Here is a 26573-nt window from a genome sequence, read left to right as displayed (position 1 = left end):
CGCCTGAAGAGATCGTTCTCGGATCAGACCTCCACAGAACTACACCCTGTACACACATGGAACAGACAGCTTACAATTTCAGCACATGACAAGGAAACAGGCAGAGAGAAACAACCAATTAGAGGAGTTGAAGAAGACAAGGTACATGATCGCAAAAAGAAAAGGAGGACTTGTGGCACCTTAGAGACTAACCAATTTATTTGAGCATGAGCTTTCGTGAGCTACAGCTCACTTCATCGGATGCATACCGTGGAAAATACAGAAGATGTTCTTATACATACAAACCATGAAAAAATGGGTGTTTACCACTACACAAGATTTTCTCTCCCCCCACCCCACTCTCCTGCTGGTAATAGCTTATCTAAAGTGATCACTCTCCTTACAATGTGTATGATAATCAAGTTGGGCCATTTCCAGCATTTCCATTTCCGGGGGTGGGGTGGGGAGAAAACCTGGATTTGTGCTGGAAATGGCCCACCTTGATTATCATACACATTGTAAGGAGAGTGATCACTTTAGATAAGCTATTACCAGCAGGAGAGTGGGGAGGGGGGAGAGAAAACCTTTTGTAATGGTAAACACCCATTTTTTCATGGTTTGTATGTATAAGAACATCTTCTGTATTTTCCACAGTATGCATCCGATGAAGTGAGCTGTAGCTCACGAAAGCTCATGTTACTAAACATGGAGCTATCAGGTATGAGAGCCAGCTGCAGTTTGCTGACACTTTGCGTCAGGTTCCTTTATCTCTCTATTTGCCTTGGTTTCCCACCTCTTCATTTCCTCCTTTTTATTGTGCTCACAGTGTTCATTGCTCTTTGATATTTGTTTTCTTAGCCCGCTGTGGTGGCTGTGCTGGGGATTGCAGTAGAACAGGTTCTTCCTATTGACCTGCCTCTTGCTTTATCTCCGAGCCTGATAAACTTAGGGGAGATCCTGGAAGGTGGGTGTGGGGTGCCATAGGAACACAGCAGCTGCCAGATTGGGTCAGAGCCAAGGATCACCTAGGCTGGTAGATGGTCTCTGATGGTGGCCAGCACTAGCTGCTTCACAGGAAGGTGCAAGAACCCTGCAGCAGGCAGCTCTGGGAGAAATCTGCTGCCAGGGAAAATTCTCTCCCAAGCCCCAGTAATTAGTGGCTGGCTTATGCTTGGAGTGTCAGATTTCATGTCTGATCCCTGACGCGGGAGGGTTTTTTAGCATGTACCATTCTAATTCTGGGTATTCTTGCTATCCATAGAAATGTCCAGTCCTTTTGTGAATCCCGCTGAGCTCTGGGACAGTGCCGGAGGGACTGACGTAATTTTACTTTACCTCCAGGCCCTGCTGCAGGGCTTGATGAAACTCACTGTGAGGCTGAGTTCATGGTGGTTTGGATATTGATTCTGTGATGGGCACTGAAACTGGACAAAAGGCTGAAAATCAAGGATAATAAGACAATAGGCCAGATTCTCAGCCGCTGGGAATCGCATAGCTCCAGCTGCAGTCAGTGGAATTCAAGATCTAGCCCAGTGTCGTGGAGCTGGGGATAGTTGTCTAGTGGGGCCTGGCAGACCTTCTGTTGAGTCCTGTCACTTGTAGGCGATCCCATTAGGCCCTGTCTGCCGACCCCGTCTTCCCTGAACCAGCTGACCAGCCACATCAGGGTCAGAGAGGAACAGCAGGACAGAGGAACTGGACCCAGCACAGAGAGAACCCAGCAGAGCAGGTGGTATTGGAAGCCATGGCCGGTGCTCCATTCCCTCAATGGCCCCGTCACCACCATAGAGAACAGTGGGTCCCAGATGCATTGTCCAGCGCGAGTCTCCCAGTGAGCAGTTCTCCAGCACAGCGGGCACCAGGATGAGCAGGGTTCTAAGCCAGGTGAGGCGGGCTGGGACCTAGCCCATCCAGGCGAGTTCCTGGAAAGAGGCGTATTTAGAATAGCTCTGGTAAACGGGCTGCCCCACAGCAGGAAGGGTTCCTGCCACTTTCAAGCTGCAAATTCACCAGAGGCACCTGCACTTCTTGGGGCACGTTAGTACCCGTACCCTGCTCTAGAGGGGCAGGAATCCCCTCACTCATCAGCCTCACCCTTCAGGACCAGCCCACAACAACTAAGAGAGGAGAGAAGGGCAGGGCCAACCTAAAACTGCACTGTGCAGTGGGCAGGGACGGAGCCAGGCCATCATCTGTGTGGTGTTGACCCTGGTGGCCCCTGAGCCTTCACCCTTGCCACCTCCAGGAGCCTTCACCCTGCCTGCCCCTTACTCTGGGAAAGCCACAGAGAGTGCAGTGGGCTTCCAGACCCTATCCCAGCTCTGGGCCAGATGCTCAGCAGGAGTAGGCAGGCACTGCTCCATTGACTTCAGCTAGAGCTGTGCTGATTTACACCCGCTGTGGATCTAGCTGTTTGGCTCTGAACTAAAGATCCAGGGACCAGCCTTTAACCCTGACAACTTATCACTGAGTAACTATTTACCTACAACAGCTTTGAATTCTTCAAATGACTGACAACAGTAAGCCTTTGGCCCAATATTTGTATGAGTTGAACAGTAAAAAAAAAAAAAAGAAAAGAAAAAAGCCATCTCGCAGGTGGCATTTGCCTATGGACTAGCCCAACTAATCACATTCCCCCTACCCTTATCACGGGTAAAAGTACATTTATTCCCTGTCATAAAACAATCCAGCCCCAGTCCTCTTATCAAATTAGTTTTGATGCATTTGGTTAAGTTTTGCCTTATAAATGTCAGTATTTCACCTCCTTGGCGTTCTACAACTCAAAAGAGCCTGGGATTGACTGGGCCAGGAAGTCTCCTTAGAGACCCATTTGTCAGCCGGGGTTTTCCACACTTCTGCCAAGCAGGATTGCATCTCCCCTCCTTGACTTGCAAGAAGGAAAAAGGTTTAAACTGACCACCCTGAACATCCTCACAGAGAACAGTGATACTAAGGCTGGAGGGGGACTGCTGGGGAAGATGCTGCCTCGTCTTAAATACACAGCTAAGGCATGAACTCAGGCTCACTCATCTGCCTGCTTCTCTGAACTGCCCGGTATTTTTGAAGTCAAAACAAATACATTTTGCAAATGCTCTGAACAAAACAATGATCGTTTCAAAGCAAATTGTATCTATCTGTTCAGCTAGAAGGCACGGTGTCGGATCCTCAGCAGGGGGGAATTGGCACGGCTGCATTAAAATCAATGGAGCATTGCTGATTTACATCAGTTCAGGGGCTGGCCTAATTTTTTTCCAAAGCTGCATAGCGAATGTGAGAGACAATTCAGGATGTAGGTCTGTCTTTTGTCTGTGCTACTTTTCTTTTGATCTCTTTGAAGGGAAAATCCTCAACTTCCATGTTTTGGTCAGCTCAGTAGCTAGAAATGTCTATTGCCACGAGTGTGTATGTGAGCATGTATCTGAAACCAAGTGGCTGAGCTGAGGTCATCAGCCTGCCAGAAGAGAGAGAAAAGTGCAGCAGTGAAATGAAAAGGAAAAAAGAGAGAGCAGTGTTTTCCTTGGGAAACTAACCTGAGTTTTCCTCCATTATTGGGAGGAGAATGTGAACATTCATAAACTGGAAAGTACTGAATCTCTGAAGCCCTCTCTGTGGCAGTTTAATACAAGACAGGACACGGCTTTAGGCAAGCAAGCAGGCTGGTTTGCTGACTGGATTGCTTTTGTTAGCTTATTTATTTATTTATTTATTTATTTATTTGCGCATTATATATTTTGACCGCAAAAGGCATTAACAAAGGAAATAATATGATTTTGATTAATATTTTTATTTACTAGTTTTTATTTATTATAATTTTTGTTTTTAGGCCTTGAGCCTAGTTTAAGGAAGCTTTTTATGGTTTATGTTTTTTAATTGACTTTTTAATGGTTCATGTTCCCATGGTCCGTGTCCTTGGACAGAGCAATGTGTGCATCGCTCCTACACAACAATCAGGGTGTGCCCTGACTATTTCCAGGTGCATGAATGCTACATGAACCCTTCACCTCTTTAAGAATATGTGCATTTCATGAAATTTCTCTCCTAAGGACTGACTGCTGCAAACAATATCTTCGAAAGATCCAAGATCTAACAGGTAGAGAGTTTCCTTTAATGTTAGTATCTGACAGGGGTCCTGTAAAGGAGGAAAAGTGTTGCCTGGATAATGTTTATTAAGAAATAGATTTGTTCTTGGAAAGGGTTTAATTGTTGAGCCAAACAATCTGTACATTTCACCCCCCACCGTCTTCCACAACTTCTTCCTTTCTACTCTCTCTCTGGCTAGTTGCTTCCTCTTCCATTGCTTTTCAGTGGATCTTCCAAAATCAATCCACACAATTAAAAGGGAACATCACAGAAATAGTGGGATGAAATGATCCCTGGGATATTGCAGTGAAGTGCTGGGGATTTCATCGGGGCAGATTTGATCCAATGAGTTTCATTTGGGGTTACATCAGAGACAAATGGCACAAACAAGTAAATGACTTGCTGAAAGATGTACTGTTTATTGGCTTATATGCCATTTATCTCTCTGCATACCCTGCCACAAAATCAACAAGAGTATAGATGAATACACATTGTGTGATGGATAAAAGCTGGGCAAGGGGAGGAAGCAATTGGTTCTGTAGATTATTTTGCAAGAGCCTTCCTGGGAGTGGTTCTCTTCCTGTTAAGGTGGGATTTGGGGCCAGTTAGAATGGGGTTTGGTTGGGGGTGAAGCCGCTGCCAGTGCAAAGGGGAAATGCTGGGAAAAAAGCCTTCTTGGAAACACTCCTTCCCCTGACTGAATTCCTAATTTGTTTGAAGATGGAGCTTGATAATTTTATGAAGAGGATGATGGGATGAGGTTGCCTGTGACAGCAGGGAATTGAACTTGATGGCCCAGGAGGTCCCTTCCATCCTACATCCTTATATTTTCTGTATCTCCCTTTCCTGGTTTCTTTCATTGCTAGGGATAGTGGTGTGAAAACAAGCACATGGATTTTCAAGTTTCCATCCCCTGTTTTATGTTCCTGGTGCCAGCAGCCTCCTGGCTTATGGCAATACTCACAGCAGGGAGAGGAAATCTCCACAGGATCTGCTCACGGAGATCCCCTGTTAGAGAGCTTATTCCTTCACTCTCCCACTTCCCTGGTCCTTCTCGCATGAACAGAGAGCAACAATACCCGAAGTCCGAAGGTGCAAACAATTCGATGTTTATTGGGGTGAACTTCCAGCAAGCTTAAATACAAGTTCCTTTTTCCTTATTTTCGAATCCCAACTTACTTCCTGTTTGCCCCTAATTTATATAGTAATATTCCTAGCTATACCTTAACCAATCATTCTACTGAAATTTAACTAACCAATCCTAACATATTGTAACATGATTAGCTAACCAATTATATCCCATCACCTTAATTAGTTTACACCCAGCAAAATTAATTATACAGCAGACAGAAACAATCACAGAACCAGACAGAGACCGTGCCAATAAACAATAGCAAAGTGGGAACTATAATGACAAAACAATACAGAAGTGGGGATTTCACAACTACATCTATAAAGACATAAGAGTTTCCCAGCTGTGTCTATTGATAAGTGAGTTCTTATCAGACAGAAAACTATCAACCTCAATTTCCTTTTACATCTTCTAGGCACTTCCCTTTCTCTGGAGGCCATAGGCGTTATCAGGACAGGATTGTATTCGTAACAGCCCCATAGCACCTTCTTTCAATGTGACTGGTTTGGGATGTGAGGAGGTGACCGGTCGCTTCCCAGCTTATGGCTGCCTCTGCTGCTTAGCCAAAGGCCTTAGCCTAAGAACAGGGCCTCAGACTGTCACAGTAAGAGAAGGACCTTACACCGGCAGACAGTGATTTTGATTCTTTCTTTTATACCTCTAACTAGCCAAGTGATAAGAATACCCCTAAATTCTTAGCGTACAGGCCTTTGCAGACAGGCCTGAATATCTGTATCCTAACACCCCCTCCCTCACATCATCGCAGAAAAGGCTGCATGGCCCGAAATCTGGCAATGCTCTGGGAGGGTGGAGCCCCCACTCCCCGCCCCCATCTGACTCCCTGGCTTCATGCTCCTCCTGGCAGAGCACGGAGATCTGGTGACTCAGTCCCGGTTGTTGCACTCGGGGCTGGGCAGGGTGGGAGCCCAGAGCTTGGAAAGGCAGAAGGTGGAGGAAGCACACGCTGTGTTCCCAGACTCGTCTGAATTGGAGTCGGAAGAGAGCGAGGCGCCGCAGCAGAGACGGAAGGAGGCGGAGGCCCTGCAGAGCAGGTCTGGCCGTTCCTGGTGCCCGTAGCAGTCGCCAGGCCTAGGTGCTATTCCTGTGACTCTCGGCCACTCTCGTTCTGCTGCGTGCCGGGGACCATGGTGGTGCCACAAGAAGGTGGAGGCTGTAGGTCTCCTCCTTTCTCATGCCTTTGCCCCAGGCACAGCAGGAGGGAGTCGCAGCCTCTACAGCCTGAGGATGCGCTTGCCAGGGACCTCGTTTGGCTGGCTGACAAGTAGCCGCGGCCGTGCTGGGCCTGAGGCTGTAGTGCAGGGGAGTCCTCGGTGTCCATTGGCCCCTCAGCAAAGGGCCACCTGCCCAGTGACCTGCAGAAAGCTGGGCCCAGTGCCAGAGCAATGGATGGAGTCTCCAAGCCAGGAGAGGAGCTGGGCAGCTCGGGCTGATGCTCCTGCCCCATAACCCCCTCTTCTTCTTCCTGGCCTGGCTGTGGCTGGCGGCTGCAGTGCGGGCCTGGTTCTCTTCTCATGTGCGCGAGTTTATCGCCGCTGGCAGACAGAGCAGGCGGACTCCCACGAACAGAGCCATTCTGGTGAGGGGCTGGTCTGGTAACTCCCCCGCACATACAGTGGTTGCCATTGATATCCTTAGAGCTGTCCATTTGCAAGTCCCTTACGCTTCGCCCAAAGGGCTTGACTCAGCCAGCTCCTGGGTGCGTTTGAAATCAGTGCAGCTCCCCGAGAAAGGCAGGATTATTCATGAGGTTAAGTCTTGGCCCTTGGAGCTCGAGATCCCAGATAACTGGCTGGGTGAAAGTACACAGACGTTAATAGCGGTGCGGAAGACAGGCTGAGACGTTTGTTTCAGGCTTTCAGCAATCTGACCCTTGGTCAGGGAACGGCAGTTCCAGCCGGGAACCTGAGGAATTGTTCTTTGTCATTCTATTCCAAATTCTCCAGCATCCGGCTCAGACATCTCTATGCTCTAGTTCAAGCCCACGTTGCTGGGCTGGATGCAGGAAGCACTGGCTGCAGGTTTGTTGCCTGTAAGATGCAGGAGGTTCTGCATCGGGGTTCTCAAACTGTGAGTCGTGACCCCATTTTAATGGGGTCACCAGGGCTGACAGACTTGCTGGGGCCCAGGCCGAAGCCCAAGCCCCACCGCCTGGGACCAGTGGAGCTCGGGCTTCGGCTTCAACCCCCCGACCTGGCATGGTGGGGCTCAGGCAGGTTCAGGCTTCGGTCCCCCCTCCTGGGGTTGTGTAGTATTTCTGTTGTCCGAAGGGGGTTACAGTGCAATGAAGTTTGAGAACCCCTGATTGTAAATGGTCCTAAATGGCTGGACCGCAGCTAAAGGATCATCTTGTGGACATGCTAAGAATAGGCAGCCAGCTAAAATCTGGCAAAGTCCCTTCAGTCTCCACTGTCTAGCCTTTACTGGGAATCAGAGATGGATCTACAGGGGCAGTTCTCCAGTTTCTTAGTTTCTCACATTATAACAGGACTCCAGTAAAACAAGTCAGGATGGAATTCCCTACTTTTTCTTTCCTTGGACGTTGAAGCTGTAGAGAGGAATGTGTCTCTTACGTTCACGCCAACCCAGAGAAATACCTACAACCTCAATACTGGCCGAAAAGGAAAAAAAATTGACTTTGGCCCCTGTTTTCCTTGATTCATACAATCAAGGTCAGTGGCTGGGGCATGAACAATATTTCCCTGGAGTAAATTAACTGCCAGAATATTATCTCTTGTAAATAAGGGCTTCTGGGGTCAGAAAAACCCACGATGCTGCTAACTGGCAATACATTGCTTAGCAACTATTTATCATGTTAATAATAAACCTAGATGTGAAGCAACCACACAGAGAGCAAGCTTTGGAGCTCCTTTAAAATGCAGCTAAGGAAAAGAAGGCCAATCTTTTATCCCACATCATGGCTTGGGCTGGTAAGCCCGGGGTCATTAACTCTTCCTTGGCATACTTCAATATTCGCATGAAGTAAAAGTAAAACCAGTACAGCCTTGTAATCTGGTTGAAACCCTTTGGCTTAGCAGAGACTTGGGGAGAAGGGGCAATAATTTGCTAAGAGTATAAGAACTTGCCCATCCTAAATGCAGGGTCTTATGGGTAAGGCACTCGGCTGGCCGGGCGCTCTGAGTTCATTGCTGGCTTTGGCAGACCTGCTGGGCCAATAAGGCAGGGCATATCTTTCCCTCCAGCTCATCTCCACTCTCCCTGGGCAAGGCGTAAGTTCCTTCTCTGGGATCTGATTGTGCATTGGTGGGGCACTCCAGCCCCGCACTGATCTCCTGCAGGAATGCAGCAAAGGCCCATCGGGTGGAGTCCTGGACAGGCTGGTTTCTGGGAGGCATCACCAGCTCTTAAAAAAGCGCTTTGGGATGCAAGCGGAATCATGCCATACACGCCCTGAGGGCTGGATGGCACTTGTAGGCGCTCAGCCACTTTGGGAGGGGGGCAGTGGAGCTGCATCCGCCCAGCTGGAGGCCAGAGGGGCAACGAGCTTCAAGGAGCCACAGCGTCTCTGGGCGCTCACCGGCTTGCAGTCAGGGCATGCATGCCCCTCTGTGGGGTGCAGAGAGAGGGGCCAGGCCATGCCCCTCCGCACCCACTTTGCGGGGCTGGAGACACTGGCAGCACCAGCCTGAGGACTGAGTGACACTCAGCCCTTGCACAACTATGGAACTATTGTCCGAGTCTGAGCAGGAAAAGAAAGCTCCGGGAGATGGTTTGCCATTAACTCTTTGGCCCAGTGATTACATGACCTGTCGATCTGGTTATGGGAGGGTCAGTGGAGAAAAGGGAGAGACTCGAGGGAAGGATCTTTTTTCTTCCATCTTTACATAAAAGCAAAAAGCACTCTCCTTCCACCGCAGCCTGGCAGCAGCATTCATTCTGTGCCCGACAGGCAGGAAGCACCGAACCCAGCACAGCTCGGGTGTGAAATTTTCCAAGGAAGAGCTAACAAAAGTAGCATTTGCTCCTTTAAGGCTGAACTAAGCAGAGCTGGGGGCGTGTGTCGAGCCGTTAAAATTAGCCTCCCAGCTCCAGAGCAATCACAAGTGGTAAAGCGAGAACTGCGGTAAGGGATCCATCCTCCACAGTCACCTGCAGTGTGTGTGTCAGATCAGAAGCAGCAGCCTGGGGATAGGCAGCAGCACAGGAGGTAAATGTCCCCTTTCCCGCTTCCTTTTACCACTGCTAAGGGGTTAGATTTGGTCAGACAGTCCGATTCATTGTGGCCTGAAGGTGCTCAAAGAGAATGGTAGTGAGGGCTTATAAGAGTAGACAGATAGTCCATGCTCTGTCCCTATGTAGGCAAAACTCCCAGAAAAGTCAATGGGATTATGTCTGAGTAAGGCTAGATAAACTCTCATCCTGTAGGACAAATGCTGATCTTACTCCACTGTAAATCCAAAGTGCTTGGCAGACTTCTGGTGCCACCCCAGGGCACGTAAGAATCGAATTTGGTCCTGTGTCTTTATTTACATTAGAAATTATCCTAATGAACTTTAATAACTGTTACAGTTATAATTCCCATTTCGGGTGTGTAGCCAAAAAAAAGTATCAAATATGTGATGCAAAGAATGGAGATCTATATGAGCATGTAACATTTGCTTGTTACTATTTTCAGTTATTCAGGTACTGTGGTTTCTTTGACGGTATTGATTTGTGACAATAAACTTTCCCTAACCTGTCAAGGTCAAGCCTTGCCATGTCCCCACCTGGTGCTTAGCACGCTTTAGGATTAGAAATGTGCTTTGCATTATCCAGCTATGAAATGCAACAAAACTATGATTTGAAATATTCTGTAATAAAGAATATGCTATCCAATTTTCAAGTAATTTCAAAACTCATTATTCTTATTATAATCGGCAACAGATAGAAAAAAAAATTGATCCATTTTGAAGTAGAACGTAAAACATTACTGGTGGGTCCAAAGAATAAGTGGTGAGTAGCCAAGGGTGGTCTTAAAAATGAAGTAAGTTTAAAACAATGTCTGCTGGTGTCATACAATTGGACCCAAAATTATAAAAATTCTGAAAATTGTAAAAATGACTTATACTAGCTCTACAAGAGCCATGGCAGCTAAATCCAGTCTGGGGATAAATATGTAAAATGGGATACTTCTGTGGTGCTCTAGCAGCATTACGCAGCAAGTAAGCTCTTTAATCTACCGCTTACCTGGGTTTGCTGGAGGACAGTTACATTTCAAGATATTTTTTCTGTTTCAGCAGGTTGACCTGTGATCTTTGATTACAGCCCAGATTCCACTGTACCTGAGCGCTACAATGAGGTTGACAGGTAAGAGGCAAGAGGATATTTCTTTTATAATGATTATAAAAAATGCTCTTTGTTCCTATTCTTTGGGCCTGTTTCTCATTCGCATGAAGACCTCTAAATTACCGCGTCCAGCCAGAGTGGTAGGAAAGGATCGACGTGTCAATAAGTGTGCAGCCTTTTTCTGAAGAACTTTTATACAGTTCAGCCTATTGTCTTTTTTCCAGTGAAATCCCTCCAGCCTGGGGAAGAGATGACTGTGGAGAGGTTCTTGGTTCCATAAGAGCCATTCACATGCAATATAAATGTTTTCTCCAATCATGTTTCCAAGGCAGGGAAAGAGCATTGTGCTCCACTGACCGTTGCTTTAAAACCAAACACCAATCAGATTTACATTAACAGCTGTTCAACGGGAGCTAGTCACTAGATGGGGAAGTCAGGAGGCTCCCAGCTCTGGGAACTCAAAAAAGACTTGGATTTACATGGCTTTTGAACGCCTCAGAGATGCTTTGCAGTTATGTAGCATCTTTTGCCCACAGACCTCAAAGCACTATAGAAACATTCATTAATAGAGCCAAAGATTTTTAAGGCCAGAAGAAACATTATGATGATCTAGACCAGTGCTACTCAAAGTGGTGGTCCGCAGACCGGTGCCGGTCCGCGAGCCATCAGCTGCTGGTCTGCGTGCACATTGGGGAAAAATTGCCAGTCCCCCACATCCGATAGCTTGAGAAGCACTGCTCTAGACTGACCTCCTGCATAGCACAAACCAGCAGCTCCACCCAGCGCATCGAACCCAGCCCCAGTAACTCAGGCTAAGCCCCATGAGGCCCATATTATTTGTATGTAAGAATGGGAAACTGAGGCACAGGTAGGCCAAGCGGCTAGCCCAGAGTCGCACAGTGGGCCAGTGGCAGAACGTGACTCCCAGTCTCGTGCTCTCACCACTCAATCTCTTGCTGCATGCAGGCCCCATTAAGCAAACCCACTAGAGCCAGCGAGGGCCGTGCCCCAAGCTCCGAACACCCCTGAGCTCTGAAGAGGGTTGGCTCTAGGCGTTGCGGTTCGGGCTCATAGCTAAGTGGAACCCACATATAGTGACGTTGCTGTTGCCGGAGAACCCCACCTTTACAGCACCCCCATCCCTTCGCCTCAGGGGGGATGAGCAGAACTCCCTTCCCCGCCTTCCTGCCCCTCCGCCATAGGGGATCTGGCAGTACCTGCTCTTTTCCCCACGCAGCTGTCAGGGGTATTGGTTGTCTCTTCTCTTGCCTTCTCCCTCTGCAGCTGCATGGGAACTGGCTGATGAACGCTGCTTGGCTAGCCCTGTGCAGCATTGTGCTCTAGGGCCGGGGACGTGGAGGGCAAGCACAGCCAAACAACAGGCACAGGGTTGGCGCTGATGGCCTACCTAACCCCAATGCTGGTAATTACTTGGGCCCCGGCTCCACGGGGGTGGATGTCTGCACCAGTGCAGGGCCACATCAAAGGGGCTCTGTGTGGGGGCAGGGGTCTGCCCCCATGGCTCCGACTGCAGGGGGGCTCTCGGGCAGCTAAAAAAAGAGAGTCACGTTTTACTTCTCCATAGGTCGGAGGAGAATTCTGCCAGGAACTTGCGTCCTTCTCTGAGAGTGACCCGTGGTCCCTGGCAAGTGGCGGGAAATGAGCTCAGGGGCCGAGCTGCTCCACTCTCCAGAGTGCTGCGACTTACCACGCTTGTCTCTCTCTCCCATTGCAGGGCTGATCCGGATAGCGACTGTGATGTTCTCACTGGGCACCGCCTGGCTCTTTGTACAGACGTACTTCAACACCGGCTGGAAGGTCGTCAGTCTGCGGAGCTGGCTGGGTACGGTGATTTACCAGGACTGCTGGGGCCAGCCTGGAATACATCCAAGGCTTCCCCTGGGAGGAAATAGGTGGCTCCATGGGATGTGTCATTTGTGGCAATACTGATCCTAGCAGCTCTCGTGGTCCTGCCTCTGGTGGGATGGGGTATTCTGCCCAATATCCCCTCCACAGAACCCATTTACTCAGGGCACGGGAATAGCACCGTAAGATCTCGCATCCATCTCTGCAGTGGGTCTGCATGGGCAGCGTACTCTCCATCCTGCTTGCCCAATTAGCTCACCTTCACCAAGTCCTCCAACTCTGCGCCATTTAATGCCCACATGGGGCCCTGGGCCATGGGCTAGGCACACAGGGTATGTCCACACAGCAGAAAAAGACCTGTGGCAGCAAGTCTCAGAGCCTGGGTCCACTGACTGGGGCTTGTGGGACTGGCATTGCAGGGCTATAAAGAGCTGTGTAGATGTTCCGGCTTGGGGCATAGATGTTTGCCCCTGCGCTTACTGGCTCTGCATCCATGGCGCCCGGTCAGTTAGTCCATGATAAATCATCTTTTCTCATTTAGACTCATGTATGTATTTCTATGAAGCGGTGGGTCTCCCCAGCCGACCCCGTTAATCCAGAACGGTGGGTTAGGCTTGTTTAGCCAGACACCCGCCTTCCTCCTCCAATCACTTCCTTTGCTGCCCAGTCTCTCGTTCGGCTCGGCAAAAGGGCAGGATGTCTCAGAATTGTGATGCTGTTGTTTGTGTCTCTCCAGGTGCCGGCCCTGACCTGCCCAGTGAGTATACCGTTCTCATGTCACTTGTACCATGCCGGAGCCGCATGGAGCTCTGAGAAGTGCTGGCAGAACGAGGGAGGCAAGGGGTGAAATCCTGCCCCGCTGAAGTGCCTGGGAGTTTTACTGGTGACTCCTGTGGGGCCAGGAGTTCATCCCTGGGGCCTGACTTGTTGTCAGAGAGTCACACCAAGGCCCCAGTTCTGCTCCCCCGTATTGATGTCAAGCGGCCCCCTTCAAGGCGAGCCTTCCCAAGCACGCCAGCTCGAGGCTCGGTGTCTTTCCGAAAGATGCGCTGTGGCTCACAGCGAGGTGCTGGGCTGGATGCAGGAATCACTGGGCGAGGTTCTCCGGCCCATGCGATGCCGGAAGTTAGACGAGGGTCCCAGGTGCGACTGCACGCAGTGAGAGCAGCAGTCTCCACTCGATGGATGCTGTGTCTGGGACTCACCTGCCTGCTGAGACAGCCGCTGACTGGGGCGGGACAAACCCCTTCTGGACGCTGCACTCTGCTAGCGATGGCAAACGATTCACTCTGAACCAGCATCACACACGCCTGCGCCAGGCCCTGCCTGATTCACCCCCTCCACTGATACACTGATTCCTCGTTAAACTTTCAAGGGACTCGGCTAAATGAGCCTTTTGCTCAGCAACTTCCATTTCACTGGCTACTGGAGCTTACCCCAGTCCGTCTCTTTCCTGAGAGATGCTGCAGTTATTTCAGACTCCCTTTTCTGCCCAGAATGGTTGCATGCCAATATCGGAACAATAAACTCGTGTGGTGCTCTGCCAAGGTGATACCCCGCCCTCCCCCCGCCCTCCCCCCCCCCCCCCCACACACACACACACACAACTGTGCAGGGATGAATTTCACCCAGTGCCCCAAACACTGAAATCTCTGCTCAGGTTAGATGCAAACTCCCTCTGGTGTCTAGAGAAACTGAGTCAGTCCCCTCAGGATTTGGCCCATGTATTGAAAACCCTCACAGGCTGCCTGTGCAATGCAGTGCAATTTACAGTCTGCTCTTCATTCCCTTCAGAGACCCAACCCCCACGAAACAAGTGTGGTAACCAAAAAAGTTGTCCCGAAAACTCATTTGCCTTTAAAGTCATGAGTGGAGCAGCCAATGTTGTTGGGCCTTCGATGTGCTTTGAAAATACGATGTAAGTACTGAAGTAGCACACCAAAACACCATGTTACACTGGAGGTAGGAAGGACTCTCTCGGGAGAGGACTTGGAGGGGTTGGCTGAGCAGCCGTGAGGGAGGAACCTTAGCAGCAGCCAAGCCTGGGGAGAGGGATTCAGCCGCTCTTTGTCATGTTGTTAATTTCTTTGCTTGACAAAAGCAGACTTAGGCAAGGGACAAGTTTGGACCCTACATAGTATGTGGGCTGTGTGTGGGGGGAACCTGGGGACGGCACCTGCTCACAGAACAGGAGAAGAAAGCCTGCTGGGTAGCAATGGTGATGGGCACAGGCACAAATGGGGTTGAAACCCTTTTGAAAACAGGTCTCCCTGCTGCTGTGTTCATGGACATTGCAGCTGGCCTAAACCAAACCCTGCGGATGCCCTTTTCAAATGGCCATGCTGGGCTCTTTCCTTTGCACGGACATTGCTAGGATGATGCTACTTGCCATTTTATTCTCTGCGCTTTATTTCCAGTATCATGAGTGGCGTGAAGAGCAACGTTGGCAGAGGGTTAAACATTGCACTAGTAAACGGTGAGTTCTCGGAGTGGGAATCATTCTCCTTTTTACACAGGGTGCCCTGTCCCGCACCGACTGCAGGGCTGCAGCCCCAGCCATTTTGATGCATTTGGGCAGCTGCTCACCTCCATGAGTAACTGATCAGTAATGACTCCTTGGGCTCTAGGTTCATAGCTAGTTACCTATTTAATTATGAGTCGGCTGTCTCTCAATTAACTAATGCTTGCCCAGCAAATAGAGGGCCAGATCCCAGTTAGTGGAGGTCAGCCCAGGTCCACTGACTTCAGCTCACACCAGGTGAAGATCTGACTCTTGCATTGCAGAGCATTAAGTAGCATTATTGGGCCCACTCCGGAAGTCCTTAGTCGGGCAAACTCCTGTTGAACAGCATTCACTCCATTTTCATCTAGTCTTGCTGGAGCAGGGACCTCAGGGTTTGGCCTCTTATTGGCTGCTGACCAAAAACATTGATTCCTGGAGTAAACCTCCCTCGTCATTTAACTTTTCTTTGTACTCTCCCTGTTAGTCCCAGCACCCCCTGCTGAGTTTCCCAGAGTGAGCAAAATCACTGGCCCGATGCCGAATTTGGCACAGGCCCCAGAAACACAGACTGACACTGCTGGCTGGGCACTGAACAGAGCCAAGTCCCTCATCCTGCCGGTCTCCAGAAAGATAAGGTGGCAATGAGAAAATAGCTGGGAGGTTCAGAGCTCAATGGGTGTTAACACAGCTCAGGGTTTAAATAGCAATCCCCACAAAAAGCACAGAGCTTTAACCAGGTAGCTCCCCCACAGGGAGGAAAGCGGGCTCAGCAAGCTGTGCCCTGGCAGAGTTAATGGAAGGCGGTCAAGTATCAGTAGGTTTGCTCTGAGTCTCTCCTACTGCTGGACATAACATGGCACCCCTTAGGAACCCATTTAGCAGGAGCTGGGGCATAAGCCACTGGGACAGACGATAAAAGACACTGTAGCTTTGTCTCTCTGCTCACTGGCATCCTTAACCCGAGAACTGAATTCTCTGGTCGGCATTTCAGGGAAAGGGCCCAGCTCCGGCATGAAGGAGCTGCCATGCCCCCGCAATGGGAGCTCAGCTTGGCAGCTTGAAGTCAATCTGACAAAAGGCCGATTATCAGAGAACGTCTCCGGTAGAAAGAGAGACCCCAGGGGCCCCACTGTTACTCTGCCCGGGTGGTTCTATTGCAACCAGTGCAGCTGTGCAGGCAGGAGACGAGGGTAATGCAGCAGTGAAAGGGGCCCGGGGTGCACCTAGGTGTATCCGATTGCAGGATCAGGATTCTGAGCTATGCGTTTAGTTCCATGTGCCATTAATCTTCATTTCCATTGCTCCCACAAAACTCATGCTAGTGAAATGGAATTCCATAGTTACTGAGCAAACATTAATAATAGATGCCTGCTTCCATTGGTTTTGCTGGCAAAGACGGCTTTCCATACTATGGCAGTGAACATAATGAACATAATTTGTTGGGAAAGAATCAATATGGTTTTTGTAAAGGGAAATCATGCCTCACCAATCTACTAGAATTCTTTGAGGGGGTCAACAAGCATGTGGATCAGAGGGATCCAGTGGATGTAGTCTACTTAGATTTTCAGAAAGCCTTTGACAAAGTCCCTCACCAAAGGCTCTTAAGCAAAGTAAGCTGTCATGGGATAAGAGGGAAGGTTCTCTCATGGATCAGTAACTGGTTAAAAGATAGGAAACAAAGGGTAGGAATAAATGGTCAGTTTTCAGAATAGACAGAGTTAAATAGTGGTGTCCCCCAGGAGTCTGTACTGGGACCAGTCCTATTCAACATATTCATAAATTATCTGGAAAAAGGGTAAACAGTGAGGGGGCAAAATTTACAGATGATACAAAACTACTCAAGATAGTTAAGTCCAAAGCAGACTGTGAAGAGTTACAAAGGGATCTCACAAAACTGGGTGATGGCAACAAAATGGACATAACATGGCACCCCTTAGGGTGATGAAATTCAATGTTGATAAATGCAAAGTAATGCACATCAGAAAATAGAATCCCAACTATACATATGAAGTGATGGGGTCTAAATTAGCTGTTACCACTCAAGAGAGATCTTGGAGTCATTGTGGATAGTTCTCTGGAAACATCCACTCAATTTGCAGAGGCCATCAAAAAAGCTAACAGAGTGTTGGGAATCATTAAGAAAGGGATAGATAATAAGACAGAAAATATCATATTGCCTCTATAGAAATCCATGGTACGCCCACATCTTGAATACTGCTTGCAGATGTGGTTGCCCCGTCTCTAAGAATATATATTGGAATTAGAAAAGGTTCAGAAAAGGGCAACAAAAATTATTAGGGGTATGGAGCGTCGCCATATGAGGAGAGATTAATAAGATTGGGACTTTTCAGCTTGGAAAAGAGACAACTAAGGGGGGATATGACAAGATCTATAAAATCATGCCTGGTGTGGAGAAAGTAAATAAGGATGTGTTATTTACTCCTTCTGATAACACAAGAACTAGGGGTCACCCAATGAAATGAATAGGCAGCACGTTTAAAACAAACAAAAGGAAGAATTTCTTCACACAACACACAGTCAACCTGTAGAACTCCTTGCCAGAGGAGGTTGTGAAGGCCAGGACTATAACAGCGTTCAAAAAAAGAACTAGATAAGTTCATGGAGGATAGGTCCATCAATGGCTACTAGCCAGGATGGGCAGGGATGGTGTCCCTAGCCTCTGTTTACCAGAAGCTGGGAATGGGCGAGGGGATGGATCACTGGATGATTACCTGTTCTGTTCATTCCCTCTGGGGCACCTGGCATTACTCACTATCAGAAGACAGGTTACTGGGCTAGATGGACCTTTGGTCTGACCCAATATGGCCGTTCTTATGTTCTTAAGGAAAGACCATTTCCAGTACGGCCGCTATGTGGCTCACAACCACTCCCCTTGTTCTGGTGGCTAGGCTGGGCGTTTAATGGGGACAGGGTGGCCCATGGCAAGCAGGGCAAGGCACGGCCGCCGGCAGGAGACCACCACTTGGGAAGAGCTGGTCTGTTGTCCCAGCCCAGCACAGGTCAGTAGGACCAGAGTTACGTTACACTGTGAGGTTCGGGCACTGAGTAGCATTCTCCTGTGCTGGAAACCAATGCAGCCGGTGTCTGAGGGAGCAGCAGGGCTGACCTGCCCTGGGGACCCCTCACGGGATCCTGGCTAACACATCTGATTGGCTGGCCTGGGATGCCAGGGGAGTGCCCAGGAGAGGGACATTTGCACACGCCTTTGACCGCCCACAGCCTACCCTTCTTCCTCTCCTCCTGCCCCCGGGCCATGTGGATGGAGATGTGAGCTCGTGGCCCTCCCCTCTCCTCCCGCACTGGGGAGGCTGGGAGTGCTGTTGACGCGCAGCTGCTCCAGAGTCTCCCGTCCCCAAACAGACTGTGCCCAGCCCCCTGCTGCATCAGAAGTGGGGGGAGGAGACTCCCGGGCCCTTCCCCTGCATCCCGCAGACCCAGGCAGAGAGATCTAACAGTGAATGGACCTCCCCATCAGCATGGGATGATATTATCAGTGACTGCACAGCCTGCCACCTGCGTGTCACACCTCGGCACTCCAATGCACCGAGTGGGTTAGCGGGCAGCCTCTGGAGTCTCCAAGGGGCATGGCGTGAGACTGTCCAAGAGCGTTCAGTTCCTGCCAATTCTAGTTTGCTCCTGCCCGACTGGGAGAGTGGGCAGCGGTGTGATAAAGACAGAGATGGAGACACCCCAGCTGCTCCTGAGCCTGGCTACAGACACCACAGATTGTCAAAATCTGCCCACACATCCACCTAGCCCCACAGATGTCAGGAGGCTGCATGGGTGTCAGAGCCGAAGTGGGTCCACTGAGGAGGCCAAGGGTTTAACGTAGGGGGTTGGTCTTAGGGAACCTTGCATTCCTCCAACGTACTCTGCTCTTTTTAGAATGAAAACCTTCACTGTCATTTATCAGCAGCATCGCTGCAGATTGACGGACTCTGTGGAGTGTGAATTTAGCACTCAGGAATTCCTAGGAATAGCTCACACAGGCCTGGGACAATCCACATTGAGCTTTTCATTACGGAATTGTGTGAGATCAGCACTCCACGCTTTCCTTCTGCTGGTGTCATTTCTCTCTTTGGCAGCTCGGGCCCCTTTCCCTGGGATCGGGGGGTGCTGCCATTGCCTGATTTAATGTTTTCATTCCACATTATGGTCCCAATCCTGCAATCAGATCCACCAGCTCAGACCATTCTGGAGCTCCATTGAGCCTCCTCTGCTGGTGGCACAAGGATCTGTTCTAGTTGGTCCCTTTTGCTGGACTGGGACCTAAAATGAACTGATGGCCATTCAGCCTGGTGTCACTTATTTTAGCAGCTCCGCTCATTCAACAGCACTAGATCCTTTCCCCACTACTAGATCGTTGTGCTAATCCCATAGTTCCAGTCATAGGCACCGTGTCCTCTACAAAGTGCAGGATTGCACCAAGGAGCAATTCTGCACATATTCCCCTGGATGCGTGAGCTGAACAGAAGGACTAAACAATGCATTTCTGTCACAAAGCTTACAGTTTCAAAAGTAATTGCGCTATTTCATTTCCCACTTTAGGAACAAATGGCCAGCTCATGAAAACCGACGTCTTCGACATGTATTCTGGAGGTAGGGCTTTGCTTTCCCTAAACACTCAGCATCTACCAGCACTTCACTTTTATAGTAAGATCCAGAGAATTGCAAGCAGTATTGATAACTAGCTCCTTCTACCTTCTCGTCTGTTTACTCACTAGTAAAATGAAATGGACCTAAGCAGTGCTGCCAACTCTTGCTATTTCTGTTTGGTGTTTTCCTTAAGCCCCTACTCCTGGAATCATGTTATTAAATGAGACTCTTGGGTTTTATATTTTTTTAAAAAAAGGACATTTCTGGCCCTCATGGCTGTGGAGAAAAGCTTGAAAACGTGCCCCCTAATGTCTCAATAAACAAGGCGCATAAAAAGATCCATATTTATTATTTTTGAAGTATTGTGATTATTAAACCAATGAGACCTGACTCATGGTTTCTGAACACTGGGGTTTGGCAATCTTGTTTTATGTAGCTTCTTTTCTTCCCCTCCTATCACAGAGTAAATTACAGATTCAATGTATAGATGCTAAGTCGCTTTCTGCATTAATCACATCCATCTAAAAGCATGTTTTTAAAAAACAGTCTTTATCTTCCTATAGAAATCCCCCTCGCTCTGCTCACATTAATTATTCTGCAGGTTTTAATGGGATGCCTCTTGTGAGTGAACAGGACAGTACTGGGCCCACGTTTTGTGTCGTGTAGATACTACAGTGCCCAGATGCCAGCCCTTCTGAAACATGTATCTAGCAGTTGGCCGATCACAAAGTGCAGAGTACGTGGTGTTAGCTCTGTAAGAAAGCTCATCCGTAGGTTGTATGCTGAACTCCCCAAGGATCTCCATGGAGCTGTTCTCCATTAGGAATGTCATTGCTCAGTGTCTTCCAGCCAGAGAACCCTCCAACCTGCAGTCTGATAGGGGGAAATGCCTTAACTACCATCGCACTCTTGGCTTTCCAGCATGATTATTCCACCTGCCAGTATCCAAGAGGCCAAATTCTGCATGCGGGTACACCTCTGCTACCCTATTGCAGGCAGCAGAGGGCAGGATTGGGCACTGCGGGGCCAGACCCTCAGCTGGTGTCAATCAGCGTGGGACTGTTAACAACAGTGGAGATACACCAGGTTACACCAGCTGAGGATGTGGCCCTAGATGTTTAATTTGAAACCGATGTGGAAAGAACAGAGGTACAAGTCACTTACGCTCTGCAAGTGCAATTCACCTGTGCGGGGAGGCAGCGCTAGGCTCAGGAACCACTCGAGCCCTCAGAGGGGCTTAACTGGCTCTTAGGGCTTGTTTCGGGCCTTCTGCACAGGATGACTGTCGCTTTCCGGGGCTAAGGGCTCAGTGTTTCCTGTGAGCTGCAAAGCACCCTCAGCCGTCCTGGACGTCTGGGTGCTCAGCCGTGTACAGGATTAGACCCGTTCTGCCCAAGAGCCCTTTATGCCCTCCTACCCCGGCGGTGGCTGTGCACCGGCTGAACGTTTGCTGCGCAGCATTGTCATTGTCATTGCCCCAGGCATTGTCAGTCCAGAAGCTGCAGTTCTCCGCAGGTCCCTAGACAGAGCCTTACACTGAAGAATCTCAAGTGACTTCAGTGGGTACCGGTAACGGCTGCAATGGAGTCTCAAAGTGCTAGCTAATCTGCATCCAATTTTATGTAGCTAACTAGGGCTGCAAACATGCACTTGGATCAGACCGTTGCACCTAGGTGTATCCAATTGCAGGATCAGGATCCCGAGCTATGCGTTTAGTTCCATGTGCCATTAATCTTCATTTCCATTGCTCCCACCAGACTCATGCTAGTGAAATGGAATTCCATCGTTACTGAGCAAACATTAATAATAGATGCCTGATACCTGCTTCCACTAGTTTTGCTGGCAAAGACGGCTTTCCATACCATGGCCGTGGGAGAAATTAACTCTGCACATGGTGCAAAGGGCCCAATCCTGCAAAGTGCAAGGGACCGTCTGCAAATTGGGGACTGCCTTCGAACCCATTGAAGTTAAAAGGTGCTGAGGGGGCATTCGGCACCTGCTCCGATCCTACGCCAAAATGTGGAGAAATTAATTTTCAGCTGAACAGTTCTCCCCGAGGCAGAACATTCTATGCACAGTTGTTGTGTATCTGAGGCCCGGTCATTAAGCCACTCCATGGAACAGCCCAGTGGGTATGTGAGGTGGCAGTTGTCTTTGATCCTAATGAGTTTAGCCCAATCGCTTTTGGCTGATTGATCAGCAAGGAGGTATTTTATTAATTAGCCTAAATGATGCTGTGTGATGAACTTTGATTTAAACCATGTTGGATAGGAAAGCTATAAATAATACTTTACAGAAATGGGCTCATTTGGCTCACCAGGGAAACCCAAAGGAGAATAATTGGAAAGGAAATTATTAATGGAAGACAGACACCATCTTTCAAAAACCATAGCCTTTCCATACGGTCAGGACCTCAGTATCCGAGTAGCTAGTGAAATAATTTAAAGTTCATTGCAGTAAGATCTCTGTGCAGTTTTTTTCTAACATAAAGCATGATTAAATGAAACCAGTATGCATGTTATGCCAGGCAAGTGTAATTGTGTAGAAGTTACATTGCTGTCTATCGTCTGAAACAGGTCTGTTCTCTTAACGTCAGTGTGCTGCAAATTCAGTCTGACTTGGAAAATGCTGTTGTACTCTATGGGTGAAATTCTCCTCTGCAATTCATGCTGAGGACTCTCCCAGGACTGAAGGACGTAGTGCTTATGCTGAGCCACTATCCCTGTGCAACATCTGTTGGGAAACTGGTTGTGGCTGGGTACCAGGTCTTTTAGCAGAATGTTTCCGTTGATTTTCTTTTCTTTACCAGATATCAATCTGTTACTGGACTTCCTGAAAGCAATCCAAAGTGGCACTATAGTGATAGTTGCCTCCTACGATGATCCAGCAACAAAGTAAGTATAATCCAAGGAAGTGATGTTTGATTTCCAAGGGCCAGTCCTTCACCCACAAAGTCAATGGCAAATCTCTCATTCGGTTCTGGGGGAGCAGGATCAGACCCCAAGTCCATACAGACAGTCCTTGCATTGCAATCAAAACTGGATTAAGATAATGTGCTCTACAGGGAGCTACCCCTTGAGACCATTCAGAAACCTCAGACGATGCAGAATGCAGCTGTCTGCTTGCCAATCACCATGTGTCAGACGGAGAACACGTTACGCATTACACCAGTGCTCAGGAAGCTGCACTGAATGTCCCCCAGGAGCTCTGGACCATCACGAACCTCCCCACCTTCTTCCCCAAGTGCAAGGCACATTTCTTTGACCTGCCATCTATACCAAACATATCACAACAGGTACATTACCCAATTATTATAAAAATTATAATGATATGGTTTTAAAAACTCCAAAGCCAGCACTCCCCTGCACACACTTCTCCCCCAGAGGAGAAGATGAAAGAACAAATAGGTGACAGCTGTTTGTCAAGTTGCGTAATGCCCAATGGGAAGACTCAGCACTATGCTGGTGAGCGCGTCGCACCGATCCGGAACCTGGCTGGAACGGCAGTGCAGGCTTCCCTTGAGAGGATGAGGGAGCTGCTACCCAGCTCTCCTGTTTTCCCTTTTTCTCCTAGGCTGAACGATGAAGCACGGACGTTACTCACCAACCTGGGAAGTAGCCACGCGAGCAAGCTGGCCTTCCGAGACAACTGGACTTTCGTGGGTGCAAAAGGGCTCAAGGATAAAAGCCCCTATGAACAGGTATTTTCCCCTCTCCCCCAAGAGGAAGCCTGTGGCCTTGGTTAGTAGTAGGGCCACTTCTGCCTGAGCTGCTACCATTCAGGCTGTCCTGTCTCCTGCAGGTATTCGTTTGACTCGGACAAATTCTTTTTTTTTTTTTTTAAAAGCCTGGCAAGTGCCTGGCTCTGGCCATAGTTCAGCGAGACCATGTGGCACACACAGGCAAATCCAAAGCTTGCCCTCTGTTCCCTTGCACTGCTGTACAGCCGCACGGAACTGGAGGAACCTGCCAGGCCTCGCATGCAAACGGACAAATCGAATGTCCCCTTCTGCAGCCCAGTTCCTGTGCCCCACACTGAGACGCTGCACAGGGCTGACCTCCAGTGGGGCACTCTTCACACACGTGCACTGGAGAAGCCTGGGCCATAGAGAACGTGTGAGGCAAAATGCTTCTGTCCTAATTCCAGCTTTCTCCAAAGCCACCAATTGAGAAGCCACTGCACAGGCCTCCCAGTGACCGCAACTGTGCAGCAGCAGAGACATGTCCTGTGTGCCCCAAGACATGACTGTCTCCTATGTATTCCCCTCTCCATGCAGTCTTGTGCTGCTCCCGGACAGACAGTCTGCATTGGCAGATGGGAGCCTGGAACCACCTCTGCTCCTTCCAGCACACACTGGTGCTGCTTTTGCATGTGTGGTCAAAAATGTATAGAGTCAGAACTGGGTTGATAATTCTGTAATGGCATAACCTTTATACCCTAAGTGGTAAGCACCTGAACTTTCTGCACTGTCTGCTGAAAATGTACCTTTCATCTTGCATATACAATTCACTAACTAAATGGCAGGTCCACTAAAGGACAACAGCCTACTACCACTACCAGCTAATGGAGCTTCTCCTTTAGCTCAAGCGGTAGAGCTCTGTGCTGCAGGGCTGAACATCCATGTTCCAAGCCGTGCTGACAATGCATGCAGGGGAGATGACATTATACCCACATTATACTGATTATCTGTCGTCTTGTAAATCTGACATTCACTTCTGCCCTTGCCAAACCCTCTGCTTTATTTCATTTTTCCCCCTCCAAAGCACTTAAAAAATGAAGCGGCAAAAAACAAATATGACGGCTGGCCGGAAGTTCTGGAAATGGAAGGATGTCTCCCAAAGAAGATGGATTAACAGTGTGCTGAAGTCAGAACAACGCCCACATCCAGCCTTATTTAACAATACGTTCCTGTTTGGCTGGAAGACGGCATTTCCAGCTGAATCCAGCATATGAACTGATCCCAGCTCCGTGACAGCACAAGCCAACTGGCTGTTTTCAAATCACCAGCCAACTTATAAGGGTGTCTAAACACTGCTTTAAAACCATGTAGGCTATGGTATACTACACCGGCAATGAAGTCACAGCAAATGTCTAATCTTCCAGCATGCTGCTTTATTATATTAATACGGCACATGTTGAGGTGAAGGCAGCAGTCTCAATACCAGGCATTTAGTTTTTCTGTCTGTCTCAAAACAATAAGTGCCCCAATAACCCCACTTGGGAAGAAATTGCTTCAGCTTCTGCTTCTTGAGTTGTTAAAAGTGATGTTCCCAGTTAAATCCTCCCACATTGTTGCCAAGAAAAGAGATCAGCAGGCAGGGGGCTTCTCAGCCTGGCTGACAAAGGCAGAACAAAATCCAGTGGCTGGAAGTTGAGGTTAGATCAATTCAACCTTGAAATAAGATGCCATTTCCTAGCAAGACGAGGGATTAAACATCGGAACAGCTTGCTGGGGAGGTGGTGTGCTCGCTGTCACTTGGAGTCTTTGAGACAAGCTTTTATATCTTTTTTAAGTATAAACTTTAACCCAGCTTCTAGGAGAAATTCTAAAGCCTTTGGGGGGCGTGGGAGGGGTGGATGTCATGGTGGCCTTGGAATGTGGGAATCTATGACTCCCCCTGTTCGTTCCCTTCCTTCATGGGCCACGGGGAGGCCAGGAAGCCCTGCTCTGCCCTCAGCATGCTTGTAACACCTGCAGTTCTGCATTATGAGAATAACTGTAATCAAATCTCATGCTTCAGGGCTATAGCTGGTCACTTACAGTGGTCAGGAAGGGATCTTTCTGCCCAGTGAACTGTTGGACTGGTGTGTTCTGAGATTTTTTTTTTCTCTCCTTCCTCTGAAGCATCAGAGATTGGGCACAGCCAGAGTCAGGACACAGGGCAGGGTGCACCAGAGGTCAGGTGGTCCAGCAAATCCTCTTTCTTGGCTGCCTGGCTGGTGAATCTGGCTCACATGTGCAGGGTCAGATTGATCCCCAGATCTGTGGTCAGGGAGGAATTTCACCCCAGCTCAGTTTGGCAGGGACCATGGGTGGTGGGTTTCGCCTTCCTCTGAAGCATGGGGCTGGATCACCTGCTTGGATAATCTGGGCATGTGTCACCTAATCAATTCCCCACCATTGCAGTAGCCTCAGGCACTGGTGACACCATGGTCCCTCCTTTACCCTGCCTGTGGTTAGTCTCCTGACAAATTTACTCCTTTAGCCTAACTAAAGTCACTGGGCTCAATACAGGGGTCAGTGAGTAAAATTCTCTGGCCTATGATGTGCAGGAGGTCAGAGGAGATGGCCCAATGGTGCCTTCTGGTCTTACACTCTATGAAACTATATAACATTTTAACATTCTATCTTCAAATAGGTTTCAGAGGGGTAGCCATGTTAGTCTGTATCAGTGAAAACACCAAGGAGTCCTTTTGGCAACTTAGAGACTACCAAATTTATTTGGGCATAAGCTTTCATGGGCTAAAACCCACTTCATCAGATGCATGGAGTGAAAAATACAGTAGGTGCTGTAATATATATACTGCTTACTGTATTTTTCACTCCGTGCATCTGATGAAGTGGGTTTTAGCCCATGAAAGCTTATGCCCAAATAAATTTGTTAGTCTCTGTAGTGGGGTGGTCACCCACTCCGGGCCTGAAAGGTTACAGCTAGCCCTGGGAGAGGACTGGGGCTGGGAGCCAAAGACTAGGCTGACGGGGAAGCAGCCACAGCTGGGGCCTCGCCCCAATCAGGCTGTAGCTGGAGCTATAAAAGGCTGTGAGCCAGGAACTCAGGCAGTCTCTCTCTAGCAGTGGAGAGAGATGGGCCTGGCTGCTTGGGACCTCAGCAGGGTACCCAGAGTGGAGCAGGGCTAGGGAAAGGCCAAAGGAGCTGGGGCTCTCCAGGCTAGAAAACTTCCAGCCTACAGGCCTTGCTGAAGGCCTAAAGCAGGTACTAGGGTTGCAGAGGGGCAGCCCAGGGGTAGGCAAAGGCAGCAGGTCCAAACCCCCCTTGCCGATGATGAGTGGTTTACAGACTGCAGCCTGCCCCAGTGAGCAGGAGCTAGATGGGGACTGGCAGTAGCCACTGAAGCAAGGTGGGGATTCCC

At 49.0% G+C, this 26573-nt stretch overlaps 1 protein-coding gene across 4 annotated transcripts; it reads left to right on the top strand.

The window, feature by feature from the left end:
• FAM3D (FAM3 metabolism regulating signaling molecule D) lies at nucleotides 1-24581 on the top strand. Of its 4 annotated transcripts, none has more exons than XM_073350920.1 (11): nucleotides 1-141; nucleotides 4023-4069; nucleotides 10450-10516; nucleotides 12231-12338; nucleotides 13098-13118; nucleotides 14156-14279; nucleotides 14779-14837; nucleotides 19434-19484; nucleotides 22291-22375; nucleotides 23055-23181; nucleotides 24245-24581. In XM_073350920.1, exons 3-11 carry the CDS (start codon nucleotides 10504-10506, stop codon nucleotides 24332-24334), a joined length of 678 nt encoding a protein of 225 aa, XP_073207021.1. In that variant the 5' UTR covers nucleotides 1-141; nucleotides 4023-4069; nucleotides 10450-10503; the 3' UTR covers nucleotides 24335-24581. The 4 variants fall into 4 exon arrangements, with proteins under 4 accessions (XP_073207021.1, XP_073207020.1, XP_073207019.1 ...); XM_073350919.1 differs by having other exon boundaries at nucleotides 10447-10516; XM_073350918.1 differs by lacking the exons at nucleotides 1-141; nucleotides 4023-4069 and adding an exon at nucleotides 9074-9377.
• The last annotated feature ends 1992 nt before the right edge of the window (nucleotides 24582-26573 follow it).

The sequence above is a fragment of the Lepidochelys kempii genome, chromosome 7, assembly GCF_965140265.1.
Source record: "Lepidochelys kempii isolate rLepKem1 chromosome 7, rLepKem1.hap2, whole genome shotgun sequence".
NCBI classification, from domain to species: Eukaryota; Metazoa; Chordata; order Testudines; family Cheloniidae; genus Lepidochelys; species Lepidochelys kempii.
The sequence above is the reverse complement of the archived record's forward strand: the minus strand, read 5'-3'. Positions and strand labels throughout refer to the sequence as shown.

Coding starts and splice junctions, on each gene's coding strand:
- FAM3D (XM_073350920.1), top strand. Junction 14,838..19,433: donor AAACATTGCACTAGTAAACG/GTGAGTTCTCGG, acceptor TTCCCACTTTAG/GAACAAATGGCCAGCTCATG. Junction 19,485..22,290: donor CTTCGACATGTATTCTGGAG/GTAGGGCTTTGC, acceptor TTTCTTTACCAG/ATATCAATCTGTTACTGGAC.